At 43.8% G+C, this 22454-nt stretch overlaps 1 protein-coding gene across 1 annotated transcript in view; it reads left to right on the top strand.

The window, feature by feature from the left end:
- CTDSPL (CTD small phosphatase like) overlaps positions 1–22454 on the top strand; it is a 115032-nt gene that overhangs the window by 60534 nt on the left and 32044 nt on the right. Inside the window, exon 2 of the mRNA XM_033131796.1 lies at positions 21290–21444. Within this exon, the coding sequence (XP_032987687.1) occupies positions 21290–21444 (155 nt within the window). The remainder of the gene's footprint in view (positions 1–21289; positions 21445–22454) is intronic.

Below are 22454 nucleotides of genomic sequence, written 5' to 3'. Positions count from 1 at the left end.
CTCCGGCTGTGCTTGGCTGTGCTCGGCTGTGCTCGGCTGACCGGCACAGCCCTGGGCCCCTGGGTGCTGTCTCTTCCGCAGTCAGCACAGAGAACCAGAGGGTGTGAGGGACCAGTGCCGGCTCAGCCAAACACATTTGAACCCCGTCATCATCAGTACCCCCAAGTGTAGAGGCTGATGTGTTATAGGGGTCGCATGTGTGTCTGTCTCCTCCCGCCAGTCTGGGTGTTTCCCAAGGACAGCAGCGTTTCCTTATTTAACTGTTTCATCTCTCAGTGCCTAGTCAGCACTAGTTACTGTGAGAAAGCAGTCCAACCCCTGCTGCCACCACCTCTATCCCACCCTCCTGCACACAGTATATGCAACTTTTGTGCTGCTGTTGAACTGTGGTGACATTTTTGAGGTCTCTGAGGCCTCATCTCTGTAGTAAGAGGACAGACGCCTGTAAAAGAGTGGTCCTTACAAGTCCTGCTCATGCTAGGACAGCCTGTTGCTTCTCTTTGTGCTCTATGATCATGGGTCTTGTCTCTGCCAAGTTCAAGTGTGCTTGAGGACTTGTCCCAGTCTTGAGGAATGCAAACCTCTGCTTGGGGGAGGAGAAGTCGCTGGGCACAGCCTCATGGAGTGAGTGCCCATGAGAAGGAGCCTGAGGGAGGTCCCTTCTGGTGGCCCCTCTGCGTCTCTCTCTGAGCTTGGTTCTTGAGTGCTGCTCTCACGCTGCCGGCTTGCAGTGCTGTGGAGCATGAAGGCCAGGGTCTGTCCCCAGCCTGAGCCTCAGTGGTCTGGGGAGCACGGCCCCGAGGCACCTGAAGCGGGGGCAGCGCTCACCAGTTGGATTCCCACGGTAAAGGTGGATCTCAAGATAGGAACTGAACCAGGAAATCCAGCTGCGCCATCACCTGGGAGAGGATCAGGGTGTTCTTTTATTAAAGGAACTAGCAAGCTTCCTTACCTGTGGAGCCAGGAAAAGCTTTACTAAATCGATCTCGACTCTTCTTTGCACCTGTGGCTCTGTTGAGTTAATGGGTTAAATCAGCGCTATGGGCGGGCATGGGCGCCTTATCACTCTTCATCACGTGGCATTTATGGGAAGCAGCACTCCGGATTCCCAACAAGGGACAAACAAGTGATTGGCAAGTGAGGCTCGTGAGCACAGCCGCTCGCCAGCCGGGGCCCTGCACCTCCTGGCCTGACGCCCTGAAGTGTGTGGCTCTGTGTAAGGGCTGTCTCAGGGCTGCAGCCCAGCACCGCACGGGCTCAGCGCCCACGGGCCTGGCAGGACCATGCCACAGTGGGTATGTGACAAGCCAGGGCAATGTTTCCGTCGTGGACCGTGAGGGGTAAGCAGAACTATCACTTAGGGTCAGTCCATCAAGCATCCTTTCCTTCTCTACGTTCCCTTGTCTCCTGTCACATTACAGTAATCCAGTCCAAGCGAGGTAGGGCCACCGAGCGGCTGTGAGCCGGAAAGCGGCCTACCCACATCCACATTTAAGAAAAGATCACTCTGTAAGAGTGCCTGAGAAGAGAGCTGTCATCAGTCAGACTGGTGCAAAGGCCACAGGGAGGAAGGGGTGGTGGATGATGGCTGTGCATATGGGGAGAAGAGCCTGGGCCTGGGAGCTGATTGGCTGTGGGGGATGCAGGAGGAAAAGCTGAAGTTGCTGTCCACATTTCCGGTGTTCTTGAAGTGACATCGAAGTAGTCAGTTGGCGGAAGGAGCCCTGAGGCCTTTTGGGAAACCTTGGCAATGTGGTGAAGACTTCCGAGGATTGCCACCCCAACTGATAGTTCAAGCGTGTTCTTAAAATATCTGATCCTAGCAGAGCGGAACTCTGTGTAGGAAGAATCACATGGTACTTCTCATTCCATGTGCCGTCCCCAAAGTGTGGTTTTATTTTGAAATATGTGGTGGATGCATTTTTTTTATCTAGAGAGATTTCTTTGTTAATATTTTTCCATTTGTAAAGGTTTTATACCCCAGAAAATTCCTGGTTAGGGAACATTTCAGTGTGCATATTTCCATCTGAAGTATTAAGCTGTTGGCTAGTTGGTACAAACAAGCCTTGTAACTTTTCCTTGTGTTTCTCTATTTTTTTAAATGAAACAACGACCTCTAAACAGTCTTAAGTCGTTCTTTGAGGCTCTTGGAAAACTGTAGTAGTAGGAAGGGAACAACACCAACATACAATGCTGTGAAATTTTCAAAATTAATCTGAAACTACCCGTTCATATGCATTACAGCTGGTGCCTGATTTAATGAGAATGCGGTAAGCATACACTCCTATATTTTAGCCTTCAAACAAACAGGCAAAAGTTTCTGGGTTTGAAAACTGGGCACAAGGACAAAAGCTGTTGGCCATGTAGCATTCAGACTAACCCAAGGTGAGAATTTCTGTGTCTGAAAATTCTTGAGGTAAGAATTCAGCGTTCGTTCTGATTCACACTAATGCCGCTTCCATGATTCGACCTACAGAAAGAAAGAGTACTGTGTGTCCTGTTTATGTGATGAAAATAAATTTCTCTAGGCCTGCCATTTGCTCTTTTGTCCCTTGTGGTTGCTGTCCCACAATTGGGAGGCTTGTTTATCCATGTGAAAAAGGAATTCGAAAGGGTGATGAAGTCCAGAGTTGATACTTGAGAGACTGAAACTCAGTGCTCAATGTCCCGACCCAAAGCCAGCAGCGTTCACGTTTACTTGGAGACTCCCGTGTATTGTCATTGCCAGCTTTGCCAGCAAGAGGATACAGGAGGGCACCCTGAGAAACTCCCCTGGTGGGCAACATGTAGAATGTCCTGTGGTTCGTGTTGATCTTCCTGCCCTCCACAACTGCAAAATAACAACAAAAGTAAATATTTGGGGCCAGGTTTATTTTGGTGAGACAAGTTCCAGTCTGGTTTCTAAAATTAGGAATTCTGCGGGATGCACGTGGTTTGAGGCATCCTGCCAGAGAACTTTGTCTCAGGGATCTACAGTTCTCTTATTTGTGGCTGCTTGGGAATGTGCATCTAAACCTTCTCTCTCGTGTCTGTTCATCTGTGCACACCCACTGCCGGTGGTAAGAAGGCTCTACCTAACTAATTTTGGGAGGCTCCCGCCCTCTGTCCTCACCAGCATGACCCCTGCTTAGATGAGGATCTGAGCCTGCCTTCTGTCCTTCATACACTGCCAGATAAGCCTTCCAGGAGCACAGTTCTCATCACTGACACACACGCCCCCACTGCCTTCAGGCTAAAGGCCCTCGCCACCCTGATCTCACCTGGTGGGACGTCCTCTGCCATCAGCCCAGTTAGCCTCCTCGTTTGCCCTCAAACACACTGACTGCTTGCTTGTTTTTGTAACTTTCCATTTCTCCCATAGAAGCGTCCCTCTGTCCATCCTTCCGGGCTCAGCCTACAGTCCCACCTCCCCTGGGAGACTGTCCTGCCCATGGGAGCCTTGACCAACCACAAGGAGGTTTGCATGCATCATCCATCATTGTCTCCTTCCCTCAACACCCGGTGCAGAGGACGTACTCAGGAAACATTTCTCTTTAGCCCTCTCTCTTAGTGTCAGCTTTCCCCCTCCTGGAAGCTGTCCTTGTCCTGTAAAAGGCTGCCCTTCCAGCACTGTTTCTCTTCCACCTAGACTCATTCAGCTCTTTGTAGAATGTAGCAAGGGCTGCTGTTACCCTACACCTCCCGTTGGGCTGTGTTGAGGGGTGGGCCTGCCTTCTTCTGCCTTCTTGGGTAGAATGGGAATGAGCCTGGGTAGCAACCTGCAACCGCAAAGGCTCTCCTCCCACACATGTGGTTTAGTGTTCTGCTGTTTCTGTCTTGAAATTCTTTTGAACCAGGGGCCATGCATTTTCATTTTGCACTGTGTCCTGAAAAGTATATATCTGGTCCTGGGAATAGGGCAGGTGCTGACAAACAGGTAAGGGGCGGGGGGAGCGATTACAGAGGGCGTGCTGGGCGAGTACATGTGGAGGCCAGGGGAGGGTGGGCAACAGCATAGGAGAAGGGGAGGGAATACCTCAATTATGCAGGTCCTTCCTTCAAGGGGTGATAGGTCTCCACAGCCAGGAGTGTGCCTCGGGGGGGGTGCTCCAGGGGACCCGACTTTGGCCCTAAATAGCCTCACTTGATTTTGTCATAAGCCAGCCATTTTTATGGTGCTGTTCCAACAACTTTCCCCTCAAGCGGAGGAAAAGCCACATCCTTCCAGTGGCTTGCAGGCCCTTCATCTCTGACCTCCTCTCCTGCTACTGTCCCCTCAGTTATTCTGTGGCAGCCACTCTTGCCCCCCTTTCTGTTCTTGAACATGCCCAGAATCCCCCCACTTGAGGGCGTTTGCCCCCGCCGTGCTCTGAGCCCAGAGTGCTCTTCCCCCAGAAGGCCCGCCTCACCTCCTTCAGGCCTTTGCCCGCATGTCACTTTATCAGTGTGGTCTCCCCCAGACACCCTACTTACGCACACACACACACACACACACCACTCTTTAACCCCTTTCCTGCTTGACTTCGATTGACAATATTTATCACCACCATCTGCGTACTCTATATTTTACATGTTTGTTTATTGTCTGTCTCTTCCCACTGGAATGTAAGCTCAACGAGGACAGCGATTTTTGTAAATTTTGTTCACTATTCCTCAGCACCTAGAAGTCGACCTGACAATAGTAGGCACTAGATAAACACGTGCTGAATGAATTCGCTGCCCTTTGGGGGCTGAGGGTCCTGCTAATGAGACCAGAAGGATGACCAGTGGTAGCTGGGGAGAGGTCCGTGAGGCCATGGGAAGGAAGGTAGGCCGCTAACAGAAGGGAATGAGAAGGTACCACACAAGTAAGTGGGGACAAAACTAGAAGAGCCAAAATGAGCGGCGCAGCAGGAGCTAGGAAGAGCCCTTCACTGGAGCCACACCAGCGACCCGAGAGGGACGGCTGCGGTGGATAGGGTCGTAGGTTTGCAGCCCACACAAGAAACTTATTTTTTTCATTCCTGCCCCTACCACGGACCGCATACCAATGCTGGTAGATAAGTTATTAAAGAATTCATTTTTGTTCTCATTTGTTAATGAGACATAGACAGTCAACGTTGTAGATGAGAAAAGCCACTGACCGTCGCAGCGATGTCAACATACATCCTCGCAGCAGCCGCAGAGCGTGGGGTTTCCACGTGAGCCCATGCAGCTGTGTTCTCGGAGAGCCCATCTCAGAATTCACCTCCCAGGCACACACGCAGACACCACCCACTTCAGTGACCTCTCAGCTCTCTCCAGCTCTGAAAATCACATAATCCTGCGAGATCTCTCAGTGTTGGCCCAGGGTAGGGGAAGGCCCAGGTGGATCTATGGGACTGACTTAAGATTGTCAGTTCCCATCACGACAGCTACGGTGGCCTGACAGGTAGGTGTGGGAGGGCCCTCTGATCAAGGGAACCTTCTTTGGGAAATAACAGGGAGCCCAGACATCCAGGCCTTGCCTCCTAGATAACAGCGACTCGGGGGGTAAATGAGGTACGTATGGTCGTAGTTGATCAGTGGCAAAACTGACACAGGAATTGAAGATTTACTGACTGGCGGACGTGAGCTTTTTTTGTTTGGTTTTTGGCCTAGGAAATGTCAGTGCTTTGAGGAGGATTATTGAGGATTCTTGAGGCATTATTTGAGGCGATTATTCCTTTTCTCAGTTTTGAACCCGTGTTTGGTGTGATTGGATAGAGACAAGAATATAGTGATGGTTACATTTTAATTGCAGAACCAATGTAGAAATAGAATATTCTGGGTGAACTGGCTTGCTACTTTAACTAGTAATTCTTGTTAAATACATTGGCAGAAGTTTAACCCAATAATAGCAGTTTTTAGTGGAATTTTGGCTTTCATCAACAAGAATAAGGAGCAAATGCATTCATTATCTAAAGAATCCTTACAGTGCCTGCTGTTAGGCGATGGTGGTGGTGAGGCAGCGGTGAACAAGCCCCACCACTACACGTGGGTCACTCCCAGGCCAGAAGGAGGGAGAAAGATTTCCCATGGTGCATTAGTCATAAAGGTGGTAGGCAGAAAAATATAGGCTTTGCAGTCTAACAACCTGAGTACAAATTCCAGTTCTGCCACTTAGTAGCTGTGCATCCGTGGGCAACGTCTGGCTGCTTCACTCCTGGCTGCTAAAACGGGGGGTGGGGGTGAGGATACCTACACGAGGTGAGGCTTATACAAGGTCACACACGTGAACCACCGGCCCAATTCTGGAGGCATCCTGGCAGCGGTATTTGTGGCTTCCTCCAAAGCCACTTTTTTTTTTTAATGTGGAAAAACTACATATAACATGAAATCTACCCTCTTAATGAATTTTAAGTGTACAGTGAAGTCTCGTTAACTGTATGAACATTGTTGTACATCAGGTCTCTAGAACTTTTTCATCTTGCATGACGAACTCTGTACCCATTGACCAGCATCTCCCCATTTCCCCCTCCCACCCCAGCCCCTGGCAACCGTCATTCATTCTGCCTTCTGCTTCCACGGGTTTGACTACTTTAGATACCTCATAGAAGTGGAATCATACAGTATTTGTTATTTTGTGTCTGGCGTATTTCATTAGCATAATGAGTGTTCATCCGTGTGTAGTATATGACAATATTTTCTTTTTTAAGGCTGAAACACCATTTATTGAAGAGACTATACTTTCCCCATTGTGTAGTGTTAGCTTTCTTGTTGAAGATCATTTGACTGTGTATGTGTGGGTTTATTTCTGGGCTCTCTATTTGGTTCCATTAATCTATACATCTGTCTTTATGCCAATGCCATACTGTTTTTGTAGCTTTGTAATATGTTTTGAAGTCGGGAAGTGTGAGGCCTGTAGCTTGGTTCTTCTTTCTCGAGGTTGTTTTAGCTATTAGGAGTCCTTTGTGGTTCCATTTGAATTCTAGAATTTTTCTATTTCTGAAAACAAACAAACATTGGGATTTTGATGGGGATTACATTGAATCTTTAAATTGCTTTGAGTAGTGGGGACATTTTAATAATATTAAGCCTTCCAGCCCATGAACACAGGCTGTTTTGCCATTTATTTGTGTCTTCTTTTAATTTTTCAGCTGTGTTTTTACAGTTTTCAGTGTGTGTCTTTCACCTCTGTGACTAAGTTTATTCCTAAGTATTTCGTTCTTTTTGATGTTATTGTAAATAAAGTTGCATTCTTAATTCCCTTTTTGGATTGTTCGTTGTAAGTGGATAAAAAATGCAACTGATTCTTATACATTGAGTGTGTGGCCAATAACTTTGCTGAATTCATTCATTAGTTGTAATAGTTATTGTGGAATCTTTAGGGTTTTCAACAAATAAGATCATGTACTTTTTAAGTTACATAAATGTCTAATTACTGTGTTGTACACCTGACAGTAATGTAATATTATGTGTCAACTGTAATTGGGGGAAAAAAAAGGATAGATCATGTCATCTGCAAAGTGAGATAATTTTACTTATTCCATCCTGATTTGGATTCCTTTTGTTTCTTTTTCTTGTCTAATTGCTCTAGCTACGACTTCCAGCACTATGTTGAATAGAAGTGGCAAGAGTGGGCATCCTTGCTTTGTTCCTGTTTAGAGGAAAAGCTTTCAGTTTTTCACTTTGAGTATGATGTTAACTATGGGCTTTTCATATATAGCCTTTATTATGTTGAGATAACTTTTATTCCTAAATTTTTTAGTGTTTTTATCATGAGGGTGTTTAATTTTGTCCAATGCTTTTTCTGCATCTGTTGATAATCATCTGATCTGTATCTTTAGCTCTTAATTACTGTGGTTATCACATTGATTGATTTTTGTGTGTTGAACCATCCTTGCATCCCAGGGATAAATCCCACTTGGTCCTGATGTATGATCCTTTCAGTGTGCTGTTAAATTTGGTTTGCTAATATTTTGTTGATGACTTTTACATCTATATTCATCAGAGATATTGGCCTGGGTTTTCTTTTCTTGTAGTGTCTTTGGTATGAGGATAATGCTGGTCTCATAAAACAATTTGAAGTGTTCCTTTCTCTTTAATTTATAGGAAGAGTTTGAGAAGGAGTGGCAGTAATTCTTTGGTAAAATTCTCCGGTAGCCATCTGGTACTGGGCTTTTCTTTGTTAGGAGTTTCTTGATTACTGGTTCAATTTCTTTGTTTGTTATTGGACCTTTCAGATTTTCTGTATCTTCATGAGTAAGTCTTGGTACATTGTATGTTTCTAAGAATTGCTCCATTTCTTCTAGGTTATCTAATTTGTTGTCATATAATTATTCATAGTTATCCTTTATAATCCTTTATATTTCTGTGACATCAGTTATAATGTTTCCTCTTTCATTTCTGATTTTATTTATTTGAGTCTTCTCTCTTTTTTGTTAATTAGTCTAGTTAAATGTTTGTCAGTTTTTTTTTTATCTTTTCAAAAAAACCAACTCAGTTTCACTGATTTTTTTCCCCTATTATTTTTTCTGTTCTCTATTTTATTTGTTTTAATCTTTGTCATCGCCTTCCTTCTGCTAACTTTGGGCTTAGTTTGCTCTTCTTCTAATTCCTTGAGGTGTAAAGTTAGGTTGTTTATTTGATATCTTTTTAATGTAGACATTTACCAATATAAACTTCACTCTTCATCCTGTTTTTGGTACAACCTGTAAGTTTTGGAATGGTATGTTGTGTTTTCATTTTTATTTATCGCAAGATATTTACTAATTTCTCTTTTGATTTCTTCTTTGACCCATTAGTTACTAAAGAGAGTGTTGTTTAATTTCCACATATTTGTGAGTTTTCCAGTTTTCCTTCTGCTATTGATCTCTAGTCTCATTCCATTGTGATAGGAAAAGATATTTGGTATGATTTCAGTCATCTTAAATTTGTTAAGATTTGTTTTGTGACCTAATATGTGATCTATAGTGAAGAATTAATGTGAGCTTGAGAAAACTATATGTTGTGCTGCTGTTGGGTGGAATGTTCTTTATATATCTATTAGGTCTATTTGGTCTACAGTGATGTTTCAGGCCTCTGTCTTTTATCTTCTTTCTAGATATTCTATCCATAATTGGAAGTGGGTTATTGAAATCTACTATTATTGTTTTGTTATTTCTCCCTTGAATTCTGTCCATGTTTGCTTCACATATTTATGTGCTCTGATGTTGGGTGCATACATATTTATAATTTATGAATTTGACATTCACCTGGAAGCATAAAGGGTTAGACTATCCAATAAATTTTTGAAAAAAAGAAAAAAGAGGACTGGTAATATTAAATATAAATATTTATAATTGTTATGTCTTCCTGGTGAACTGACCCTTTTTTATTATATAATGTCCTTTGTCTTTTGTGACAATTTTTGACTTCAGGTTTCTTTTGTCTGATAGAAGTATTACCACTCTCCTATCTTGGTTACCATTTGCATGGAATATCTTTTTCCATCCTTTCTCTTTTAGCCTATGTGTCTCTTTAAATCTAAAATGAGTCTCTTGTAGACAGCATATAGTTGAATCTTATTTTTTAATCCATTCAGCCTCTCTATGTCTTTTGATTGGGGGTTTTAATTTATTTAAATTTATAGTAATTGTAGATGGTGGAGGACTTACTATTGCTTTGCAATTGTTTTCTGTCTTGTAACGTTTTTGTCCCTCTTTTGCTTTCTAGCCATCTTCCTTTTTGTTTTGTAGTGACGTGCTTTCATTACTTTCTCATTTTCTTTTGTGTACCTTTTATAGGTGTTTTGTTTTTGGTTGCCATGGGAATCCTATAAAGCAACTTATAGTTATAACAGTGTATTCTAAGCTGATAAACAAGGCCACTTTTAATCTTGGCACAATTTTTAGGAATAAGGTACAACAAGTGGATTTTTAATTGTTTTTACTTTTTCATTTTAACCTTCCTTTAATTACTTAAGTAGAATTAACTAGAATCAATGGATGTATATTTTATGAGACTAATGCAACTGAATCCCAATGGAATTTTTTTAGAACTTGATAAAGTGATTTTGACATTCACCTGGAAGCATAAAGGGTTAGACTATCCAATAAATTTTTGAAAAAAAGAAAAAAGAGGACTGGTAATATTAAATATAAAGCAATAAATCTGTAGTAGCAAAGCTTGTGTTACTGACATAAGCAGAGGGGTGCAGTGGAGTGGAACGCTCAAATCAGCATATGAGGATGAATTGTTCAATAAATATTATTAAGATATTTGATTAATCTTTTGGGGGGAAAGGGTAGATTCACATATCCTACTAATACAGAATAAACTCCAAACGGATAAAAGATTTACTTTAGAAGGTATTTACTTTAAGCTAAAAAAGAACTAAAAGAAAATACAAGTGAGTAGTATATCATATCAGAGTGGGAAAGAATCATTACGAAAACATTGTTAGATTTGACTTCCTAAAAACTTAAAATTTCAGTTCATCCATAACCACTATAAACAAAAGTAAAAGCCTAAAATAAACTGAGACAATTTCCAACATACAGAACCGTGCAAGAATTGTCTCTTATAAATGATAAAAGAACCCTTACAAATCAAAGAAAAGTAGATTAAAAAATTGTAAGTACAATTCTCAAAAGAAGAAATAGAAATAGCCAAAAAGCATACACGGGACTGTATGGACTTGGATAGCAATCAAAGACATGCAAATGAAAGCAACAGTGAGTTGCCGTTTTTACCTTTCAGATTGACAAAAGCTATTTAAACTCCCTGTGTTGGGACATGTAACACCTCATGGATGGAAGTCCACATTGGTACCACCTCACCAAATGGCAGATTGTCCATAGGTATCAAAAAGCTTGACATTTTTTTCAGACTTTGGTTTCAGCGATTACACTTCTAGGAATTTCTTCTAAGGGAATCAACAGACATGCGCATAAAATTATGTATACTATGCTCACTGCAGTACTACTTTTGATATTTTTACTCTTTACTTGGTACAATGTGTAATACATGATGCAGAATTATTATTTTAACACATACATGACAGAAAATTCAAAGAATATGAAAGGGAATACAGTGAAAAATAATTCTCCCTCCCACCCAGTTCTCTCCTCCATTTCTCTCCAATAGACCAGCCAGTCAGTTATAAATCCTTCAAGAGACATTCTTTGCATGAATAAGAATATACACCTGCTTGTGCTTTTTATGTTGTTTATTTAATTTTGTATTTGGAAGTTGATACCTAGTAGCGTGTTGTATGTACCAGTTGTATCTTGCTTTTCTCATTTAATATGGCTTAGAACATATTCCATCATCAGTAGGCAATATGGTACAGAGGTTAAGTGCACAGACTACTTGAGTTTTAACAACTCTACTACTTATTAGGCAAGTTTCTTAACTTCTCTGGGCCTTAGTTTCCTCATCTGTAAAATGAGTACAGAAATAGTCCTTTCTTCATAAGATTATTGAAAGGATTAAATGAGTCATTGTACATAAAGTACTTAAAATAGCACCTGGCACATCTTACGTAAGGTAAATGTTAGCTGTTATCAGTACATGTGGAGGTGCAGCTTTCTTGTTAACAGTCCCATAATATTCCACCCAGAGATGTATTATATTTTGTCCCATATTGATGACCAACTAGATTGTTCCCAGCATTGTTGTTGGAAACAAATTGTAGCATTTTTATGACACATGTTTTTAAAGGAAACAACATAAATGTCTAAAGTTAGTTTAATTATGGCACAACAGACATCCATACAGTGGAATACAATACAACCAACCAAAATAAGGTTGTAGCAAGATATCTGATGATATATGAAAATGTTCTTTTTTTTCAGTAGAAGCATTTTTAATATTTACTCAATTTTTTCCATTATAAACATGATGTAGATTGTAGAATTGGGAAACAGAAGAAAAGTATAAAGGACAATAATAATCAACCTAGTCCTGTGATGCAGAGATTGCCATGCTTACTTAACATATTGGTGAATTTTACATAACCTCTCTTCCTGAAAACTTGCATTAATTATTGTAGAAAGCAGGGGTTGCCATCATCACTGAAAATGGCAGGGAGCTGCAAGTTGGGTTCCCCAGAGGAGAGGTTGGCCATATGTGGGTGGCATGGGTTAAAACTGCTTGGAGGAGGGAACTTGCTGTGGGAAAGGTGGCTTTCCAGGAAAGTGGTGCTGCTTGAGCTGAGTTTTCTCTTGAAGAATCATCGGAACTGTTCCCTTTTTTACTGTATCGGTCATTTTCATTGTTCTATGTTTCATCATTCATTCATTCAGTAAACACCTGTTAGACAGGCCTGTTGTGTACCAGCACATTTCTAGGTCTCAAGGACTCAGATGTGAACAAGATAGGTTCCAAGCCTGTACCCCTGGAGCCCACCTTTCAGAGCTTGTCCAGAAGCACATTACAAAGTCACAGACACAGGCGTGCATGTGTGTGAGATGCTTTGCCTGGCAATGAACACGAACACTTTACCGTGTGTTTTCACAATGGTTATGTCTTGTAGCAGCATAGAATTCTCTCCAGTTGCTATGCACTGATTTAATTAGCCACTCCTGTTCTCAGAAATTCAGATTGTTTGGTCTTTGACACATCACTCTTCTGCTTGTCAAATGGATTGTTCCAGGTTACAGAGTTACCAGAAAGGTGTGAATGAATGGGCCTGTTCCATCAAAATCTTACCACCATTGGCTGTATGTTTTTATTTTTATCATTTATTTTTATCAAACCTTACCACCATTTGCTGTATGTTTTTATTTTTATCATTTCTGTTCATGTAATAGGTATGAAACTGGGCCTCGTTGTTTAAACATTCTTTTATTTGATTACTGTCAAATTTTAACCTTTATTTCCTGTTAAGTGCATTATCTAGATAAATCCTTTGCTCCGTTAGCTTCGGAGTATTTTGGCTCTTGATGTGAAAAGCAGACTCTGTATAGTGATGGTTCAGAGCTCAGATGCTAGACCACGCAGGTCTGGTTTGTATCCAGCTAGTGTGGACCTCAGGCACAGGTCTGGGGACTCGCTAAGGGGAGGAAGGGTCGTCCTAGCAGAGGGGCTCTCCTGGGAAGCTGAGGCAGAAAGAGTTTGGTGGCCTGGGTACATCTGGGGTACAGTGGGACAACCTGTGTCTGGCTTCATTGAATAAGGCCGCCTTGAATATCATTGGTTCCTTTTAGAGTTTTCAAAAGTGTAGCATTTGGAGTGAAGGCAGGTGGCACAAGGCTCATACTCTGAGCTTCTCCCTGGAAATAAAACCCAAACCCAAAAGAGTGCTGGGGAGAGGCCGGATTGTGGGGTGGCTGGAAGCCCTGCAGTGGGGGTGCGCTGACTTTGAACCCCAGTACCCTCGCTGTATAGTTGTATGTACTCCACTCCTCAGTTTTCTCATCAGAAAACTGGGTGGACATATCGGTACTGCGTACCGTGAAGGCCAGAGATGGTTTATGTCAAGGGCCTTGCACAAATGAGGCATAAACCAGTGTGGGCTGTTACCAACCGGCAGCAAACGGGAAACACGCTACCGGCGTGAAACGAAGGATGAGATTAGAATCCCTGCTACCCAGCTTTTAGCCTCCATCCTTGAGCCCCGCCTTGGTTTCTCAGTGCTGCAGGAACCACTGCCAGTTACAGGCTGCCCTGGGAAAATGAGCTTTCAAAGGTGCGTTTCTTTCATAGCCTGTCAGGCAGAATTCCCTGGGGAAGTGTATCACTTAGAAACAGAATAGGGACTGACTGGATATCTCAGAACGTGACTCTGTTGGTGCCTAAGCCCTTTTCCTAGGAGAAAAGGATGTTTGGATTCTCGGCAGCCACATCTGCTTTTGAACTGTGTGCAGTCTGTGCCCTGGCCTCTCCCCACCCTCACCACCCCCCTTATATTCAAACAGAGGAAAGTTGTGTTTGTTGACCACTCTTTCGGGGTGGGAAAGGAATGTAATGTATGCATAGACTGCCCAGAATTTCCTGTTGGACACCCATTCCAAACCACGGCCCTGGGACGCATTCCAGAGATTACAGCCCAATTCTCGGAGAGAAGAAATGGTGCATTCATTTAAATTCTGGCTCCTGGGGAGAACTCCCCCTCCTCCCGTTAAAAAAAAAAAGAAAAAGAAAAGTAGGTGTTTAGCTTATTCCATAATAACGTAGTTGTGAATTCAGCTGTATGGTCTCTTCAGGGTCATAAAGTACTCTGACATCCCCACGTTTGAAGAAATACCTCCACCTTGGGGCACTCCCGTGTGCAGTTTTACAGCCTTAACTGCATTGGGGTCCACACTGATGCTTGGAACAAGGCATGCTTTTATTTTTAATGTTCTGCTGTAAATACTTGGATGATATAAATCTGCTGTGGAACCCCTTCCTTAATTCTCTTGTGACAAGAAGGAAGCTACTTCTGAGAGCAGGTTTTGGTGCTTTGACCCATTAGCAGTAGACTTCGTGTGATCTGTCAGTTTTCCGCTAGAAATTCTTGGCGGTCTGGCCCCTGGACCCGCTCGTAGGCTGGCTTGACATTATGGAAATTAAAGGCAGCATTCTTTGTTTTCTAGAAGTAGCTGTCAAGATGCAGTTTCTTCACGGGGAGAAATTCATCCCCTGAATGACTGGGGATGGGTTCATGTGGGTAGGGACCGTTTCCACCTACGTTTCAGCGGCTCTGGTTTTCATCCTGAACTACTCCTTTGTGTAGCGATGTGTATGGGGCTCGGGGAGCTTAGGTCAGATCAGAGATAAGGACAGATGGGGGCTGCTCACAAAGGGGAGTGTGTGAAGCTCTGGATCGGTGTAGACCCCAGAGGTTTGGGTCCTACATCTGAAGCTTGCCCACATCCAGAACCTAAACCAGGTCAGAACGCAAGAGTTGTGTATATAAAAGGGTTAGAGGCAGGGACAGCTCTCACACTGACTAAGAAACGCGGGCCGTTTGGGGTCAACATTCCAATTTCTGGAGACAGAAGGGAACCAGTTAGGTTTGGAAGTTCACGAGGTTGCCTAGAAATGTCCCCTCTCAGCCTGTGCGTACCAGCCGGTTGTGGATTCAGCTGTGCTTTGTGTGTCGGCAGAAACACAGAGTGACAGTTCTTTAGACCAGTCCTCTTGTCCCATGAAAGGACCAAACCACACCGTCCCCCTTGGTGGGCTTTCCCCTGGACATTTTATGTTTTTAATGACAACACTTTCTTTCTGACTATACTTCATACAAGATTTCCGAGAAAAGGCCCAAATCCTAACGTTTATTTTCAGCTTTACATATGGAGCTGCTTTTTATTTGTTTGCTTGGTTTCTATCCATTATTATCATTGTGATACAAAGAAACCTTCACTGGATAGATAGGTGGTCAGGTTTTAAAGAGCTGCTTTAAGTTCTCAGTTCGGAATTCACATAACCAAAAATCGGTCTGCCTACGTGTTTTCTCAGAAAGCCAGGCTGTTTTTGTGAGGACAGTTGTCTGGTTACAACCTAACTTTTGAATGTTCACAGAAATGTACTCAAACCAGTCACAATTTTTTGTTGCTACCCTTTAAGCTGCTGGTAGATTTTCTCACTCACAGAGACATACATGTTTTTGCTGCATCCTCACAGACGGCCGTGTGGGGTAGGTATTATGATTCCCACGGTCCCAGTGTGGCTTAGTCAGATGAAGTCACACCAGCTAACAAATGGCGGGGCTGGAGATTGAACCAAAATGTAACTCCAAAGCTTACTTTCTTTCCATGCAACTTGTATTGCAAGTCAAGTTTTATATAAGAAATTGCACTCTAGGCTCTTTATACAGAACAGTCCACATGTCTGATTTGCATGTATCCTGAAAATCCTTCGTGCAGATTGATCACCTGCGTTAGTCGTAATTTAAAAACCTAAGCTCAATAGCTCCAGGTACACAAGTGAAACAGTGCCAGTCATGGTATCGTCTGAACATGTCACTCCCCGTTTGCAGAGAGTCGGTCCAAACTCATCATTCCCATTTTACAGTCCTGGCCACTTCTTTTTGGTTTCTCAGATATTTTGTGTTCTCTCTCTCATATCAGGCCCTTTACAGGTTGCTGTTTCCCCACTTCCCTGAACCCTCCAACAATGTTATGAAACTCTCAGCTCCTCATAGAAGACATTTCTTCTGAGAAATCACTCCTACTACCTCCACCTCACCCCCAAATCTGAATTGTGTGCTCTTCCGTGGACCCCGACAGTGCCCAGTGCTGCTCAGTTATAACAAGACTCATACTGTCTCCGAATCGTTTCTTCAAGTGTCTTTCCACCAGACGAGAGCACCATGAACAGGAGGCAGGGGTGAGGCCCATGCCCAATGTCTCCAGCTCTGCACAGCCCTTCCCCAGATTTCTGCCCACCCCCCAGGCCTGCTCAGAGATAGGAGAAAGTTAAGTCTTAGGATCACCCCACCTGCGCCTGCGAGGGATCCCCCTGTACTTAGCCTATGGGATGTCTGTGCTGAGACCAGCTCCGGCCATGTCTTCATTAGCAGGGCTAAGGGAAAGAAAGGGGCGGTCCTTCAGATAGGTCTGCGCTGCCAGCCTCTTGGGGAAATAGCATATCGTGGCCCAGTAAACCTGCAGGAGAGACCCTGATGGGCTGTGAGCTTCCTGCGTGGTCCTCCTGTGGTCAGCCCCACACAGGAGAAAACTCCTTTTCGATGCACAGCGTGCGGCTGAGTCAGAGGCAGGCTGCGCCGGCCCAGTGCTCAGCCGAAGCGAGAGCTAAGCTGCAGCCCCAGAGGGAGCTGAGTCGGGAAGGCAGGTAAGCAGCCCGCAACAGCTCCGGTGGACCCTTAACCCGCCCTTTTCTTGCCTCCTCTCCGCATCCAGTGTTTAGAGCAATTAAGTAGAACCACTTCCCCACATTTTTCTACTTTTGCTTTCTAAATTACAGTTTATGTAACCAAGGTCTGTTATAGTAAGTTATGCCTCCTACTTGTCAGATGCCAGGGACAAAATGTATACCCATAAAATCCAGCCTTTGATCCAGGATTTACCTGCAGAGAACCCCCGCTCCTTTACAAAGCAAAAGATCTTAAGAGACTAATGGTAATAATAAGAGCTAACAGTTGTGAAGTGTTCTGAGTACTTTATAATGACACATTTAATTACCACCACAAGCCTATAAGATGAGTACCTTTGTTATCCCCATTTTACAAATAAGGAAACTGAAACACCGAAAAGTCACGTAACTTCACCTCAGCCCCGTACTATTATTGCTGGGCAAGCCAGCGTTCTACCCCGAAGCAAATGACTTGAGGACCCACGTCGATAACCAGCAAATAGTCTCCTCGCTGGGCTTTGCCCCAGTGGCCATGTCAATAATTACAGGATACAAAATAGGAGCAAGAAAACAGGACGCTATTGTAGTTGTCCGGGGACAAAATGATGAGGGCTTCAGCCTCATCATATGACAGGGACAGGGAATTGTTGAGGACAGATTTAAGAGCTGTTAAGGATCTCAAAAGCAACAACTTAATGAGGGGCAGGAGGATGGATTTTTAGACTAGGAGATTGCTGGCCTGAAAGTTAGAGAGGAACGGGCGACAGACATGGTTCAGCCATGCACACATTCAGTTGGGAGTTCAGTGGCCTAGGAACAAATCCTCGCCCTAGAGTGGGCTTCCTCCGAGAGGTGGGCTTTGAACCAGTTCCCGAAGAACAGGAATGTTACGAGAAGAGGGGCTGTGAGGAGAGGAGTGGGAGCTATGGTGTCTGTGTGATGAGAGAACCAGGAGGAACCTGGGGAGTGGGGTGGCAGGTGTGGATGTGGGTCGGCGTGGGAGGGCTCTCGGAGAAAAGCAGCAGGAAACTTGGATAGGATTTTCGATGGCTTTTTCTTCCTAAATCTGATTTGAAAAATGCAACTCTTTATGAAGTGTTTTAGACTGATGTGCAAAATTGCTACTCCCTCCTTTATTCCTCCAAAGTATTCTTAAAACCGAGGTTAACAGGAGGATGTGTGCATGAATTTTTAATGTGCTAATGTTACAATCCTTTTAAAGACCCTTTTCCTGGATACCTGGGCCACCAACAGACTTCTCTCTTATGTATGGTACCAGTAGGAACATTCAGAAGGGGGAATGAGGAAAGGTGGTGAGAGGCCAGAACAGAATGACGTTCGTGTGTACAGGGAGGGTGGCTGCCAGATGAGAAAGCAGTGGGAGCATTTGACTGGGGAAAGAACACATATCTGGTGCCTTCTTTTCTCATGGGCCCCCTCTGGTTTAGAGGTTGGTAGGTATGTTCTGTGTTGGTGACATCACGGTCCAGGAGGGGGTGTGGCCTGTGACAGTGGCGACATTTACTTCCTGCAAGGCTTTCTACAACACTGGTGTTGCCTGGTTTTCACTTCGCGGGGACAGAGTGGAAAAGCATAGGAGTACATCTAAAGGTTTAGATGTAAAAGTAGGATATGGTGTCTCCTGAGCTTCACCGAGTTGCTGAAAGAAAGCTTAACAAGATTATTTGCTTTCCCGTTGTTAGAGTAATATATAATTACCATCAAATATTCAGAAAATATAGAAGGAAGAAAGGTAAGCACCCCGTAGCCTGACAATTGCTGTTAACATTTTGACATGTTTTCACCAATATTTTCTTATTTATAATCTCTTTTTATTTGTTTTGCACGATTATGATCAAGTCAGATATACAATTATTTATCTAGCTTTTCTCATGTAATGTTACAATATAAACATTTGCCTATTAAACTGTGGACTTTAATTTCATATACCAACCGAAACCCTTTTACCAGAGCATTTCTGAGTAACTCAGGGTCCTTCTGGATTGTAGCTGGAGGAGAGGCAGCAGCTGGGGTGGAAGACCACCGAGTCATCAGATCGAGACAGCCTGTATCTTGAGCCCTGTTAGGAACCCCTGAGTGCTGAGGGCCGTGTGAGACCAGTGCTGGTCCTGAGGAAATCGTCCGTTTCCTCAGCTGGCCTGACGTTGAAAGCACCCGTCTAAGAGTGATTAGAAAATTAGAAAGCCTCTAGCCAGCCCCCAGGACGTGCCTAGAAGTAACCTCAGTTAGCAGGAAGAAGCCTGACCCTCCCACAGCCATGGAGGTGAGACGACTTGGGCTGCTTTGCCTCTTTATACAGAGAAGGGAGAACCTGAGGAAGCTACCATTTCCCCACGTGGGGGGTGATGGCCTCCCCAGTGACTCAAGCTCATTGAGTGACTCTCACAGCTCCATGTATGGCTTCTACATGTTATATAATCATATGGTGGAAATTACAAGTAGCTCACTAGCTCCAGGTTTAGGATTTTTTTTTTAGCATATAAATTCAGTTGTTAATTTGTTAGTTAGTTGTGAAGATTTATGTGATACAAGGATGGAAATGGGATCTGGGCAGGTGCTTTTTGCAGAGCTGTTCACTGTCCAGCCTGGGTATTATCTGCTCTGTGTCTCTGAGACGGGAACAGATACCTTGTTTACTTGCAGAGAAATATGCTATCAGCCAGGGAAGAGAGTATTTTTCTTTCTTCCTCTGACTAAATTATTTGAGTGTGGCTTCTTAAAAACTAAAACACCCAATGTAACAACAAAACAGTTTAACCAGTCATTTATATTAAACGTGAGTTTATTGCAGTACTTTTCTCTCTGTTGGCGCGTTCCCTCCTTAATCTGACCTAAATTGTTTCAAGAGTGCCTTCAGCTTGGCACGTGGAGAAAGCACACACTTTGGAAACAGGCCCACGTGGGGTCGAATCCTGGCACATGCAGTTACTGGTTGTACTTTCTTGGCAGTAAGATGAAAGCACAACACCTTTCTCCATGAGTCGCTGTAAGGACTGCATGAGATAAGGATTATTATAAAGTACTGGGACTTAGAGGGCCGGTCTCAGTACACACTGGGCGTTGTCACTTCCCACCACTGCTTCTGGGAAGGCCTCCGAGTCTGATGGTCCCTGCAGCCTGGTCTGGCCGGGCGTGTGGGGCCTGAAATGGTACCCTATGACATGGTTCCAGGATTCACAAGGAAGATAAAACAGCCAGCTTTTCCAGGGGGTTATGGTTCTAAAACTCATCTTTAGTGAATGGAGATCTTAAATTCACACTTAGTGGGTGGGCCATTTGCCCAAACCCAGGCTAGACACCATCTATGCCTGTGGAATTGCTGGCAAAACAGCTTTTCCATCCTTTTTTTCCTTTTTTTTTTCAGAATTTCCATCTGAATGCATTTGCTTTTCCTGCCAGCAGAAGAGTACCCCCAAGACTTTTAGCAAAGGTTTTGTGATCTCTTGAGAGGGAAGGTGCTATGCAAATCACTCATGTGTCCAAAAGGGGGAATTGCGCCTGAATTGCTTTTTGGGAGAAACTCCAATAGTTACCGTGTGGACTGAAATCCTTTCCTACATTGGTGACTTTTCCCCTTAACCCTAAGCATGGTCCCTTTGCGTGTGGTCTCTGCTCAGGCACTGCTGACCCACCCAGACACGGTATGTGGGGGGACAGCCCTGGCTGCATTCCCAGGCAGAATGCCCCTGCCCCTCCGTCGGCAGTCTCCTCCCCTGAGGTGTGTTTTTCCTTTATACTCATTTTTGCCTTTTATGTCTGACTTGTAGCAGCTTGTCTTGAGCCCCGACGCACAGAAAGGACGCATCGCTCCCTCCGGAACTTTAGTCCAGGACAGGCCGGGGAATGAGTCCATGACACAGTACTGCCCGCGTCTCACACAAATGGGCTTTGCCCTGGCCAGCCCTGCTGGGGCCGGAGCACATGCTCTCTGTTCCACGGGTCCTGCTGCTTCTGTTTTCAGTGTAACGATAGCCTTCAGCTTTGAGCTCTGTGGGTCCATGCTCCTATCAATTTCTTAACAAATAGCAGAGTTGAGAAAGGGGGCTCCTTTGTGCCCTTACACGTCTTATTTCTTAACCCATGAAATGAGTCGTTTCCATGGTGAGCAGGGAATGTCTAAGAACCTAGTTTCAAAGTGACTCTTTCTTAGTACCCTTACCAGAGAACTATGCTTCTCAGAGTGTCAAGTCTGATTTGTGCCCTAAAGGATCTTTGTTTTGAAGCAGTGCTTAGTGCAGGGTCAGAAGATTTTATCTGCTCGGTTTAGGAATGCAGATGGTGCCTGACCCTAAGGATGGGTCACTTCTTGAGCAAGCAGCCCCCACGGGGCTGAGGTCAGAGGAATTCTGTCCAGCCAGCAGGATTGGACTCCATCGACCAGCTGGCCCTTCAGGATATTGAATAACAATCCTTTAGAGTAACTTCCTGGGGCCCCTCATCTTCTGGTCCTGAGTGGGTGTCCTGGGGGGAGGGGGAGACAACTGCATATTCGAGTTTTCACGTTGCATGCCCACTGTGAGTCCGTGCTGCAGTTGGCCACAATGCGCTCTGTTTCTCTTTCCAGCATCCCAGTGTAATGTCAGCTTAAAGAAGCAGAGAAGCCGCAGCATCCTCAGCTCCTTCTTCTGCTGCTTCCGCGACTATAATGTGGAGGCCCCGCCAGCCAGCAGCCCCGGTGGGCTCCCGCCACTGGTGGAGGAGAACGGAGGGCTTCAGAAGGTCAGTTCTGATGGGAAGCTGTGCACGCGGCAAAACTGCAGTAGCTGCACTTCTGTCCCATTCTGTCCCCTGTGACAGTATGTGTGCGGCCGTTTACTAAAAGATTTGAAATTACCATAAAAGTCGTCTTTTTGTTAAACGATGCCTCAGTCAGTCCCGTGTAGCAAGTAAAGAACTTAACTGATGAGAGCGGTAAGAGTCACTTCACATTTTTATAGCAGTCTCTCTTGGGAAGTTGAATACATGAATAGGGTTAAAGAAGCATTAGCAGACAAAGAAGTGGGAAGACAAAAAGAGAAACTGACATGGGAAAGAGCCAATCATAAATATAAATGAATTTAACTACCTTGTTTAACAACAAACATATTTGTTATATATTCTTTTATACATGTCAAATCAAAATTTTTGAGCAGATTTCACAATGGTAAAAAAAAAAAATTCTACCCACGTGCTGTCTACAGACATATTCTAAACAAAGTGACTCAGAACAGTTAAAAGGATGAGCAAAACGACATTTTACAAGTATAAGCAAAAAGAAAGCAGGGGTTATAATAGTAATTCAGTCAAAATAGAATTTCGGGTAAAAATCACTGAAAGAGGCAAAGAGAATTATTCATTATGAAAATAATCGAGATTGAAGACACAAAAGTCATACATCTTTCCCAGATAAAGTGAACAAAGGACATGAACAAGCGTTTCACAAAATAAATACAGTTTGTCAATAAACGTGAAAATTTGTTCAGTATGGTTAGTAATCAAATGCAGACTGAAACAATGAGATATCCTTTTCCATTATGAAATTAGCAAAGATATTTTTAAAGTTAATATTTGCGTTTGGCATGGAGGTAGTGAGAGGGAGGGTAGGGGATATAAATTGGTTATTGGTAAGAGTGTTAATTAGTTACACCTTTCTGGAGGGAAATTTGGCAAATGATCTTAAAACTTTAACACTATGCCTATTTGGTCACCCAAGCAGTTCCAATTTATTGACATAACTGTGGATGTGCAAA

Source organism: Rhinolophus ferrumequinum, chromosome 17 (genome assembly GCF_004115265.2).
Source record: "Rhinolophus ferrumequinum isolate MPI-CBG mRhiFer1 chromosome 17, mRhiFer1_v1.p, whole genome shotgun sequence".
Taxonomy (NCBI): domain Eukaryota; kingdom Metazoa; phylum Chordata; class Mammalia; order Chiroptera; family Rhinolophidae; genus Rhinolophus; species Rhinolophus ferrumequinum.
Note: the sequence above shows the minus strand (reverse complement) of the source record. Positions and strands in the feature narration are given on the sequence as shown.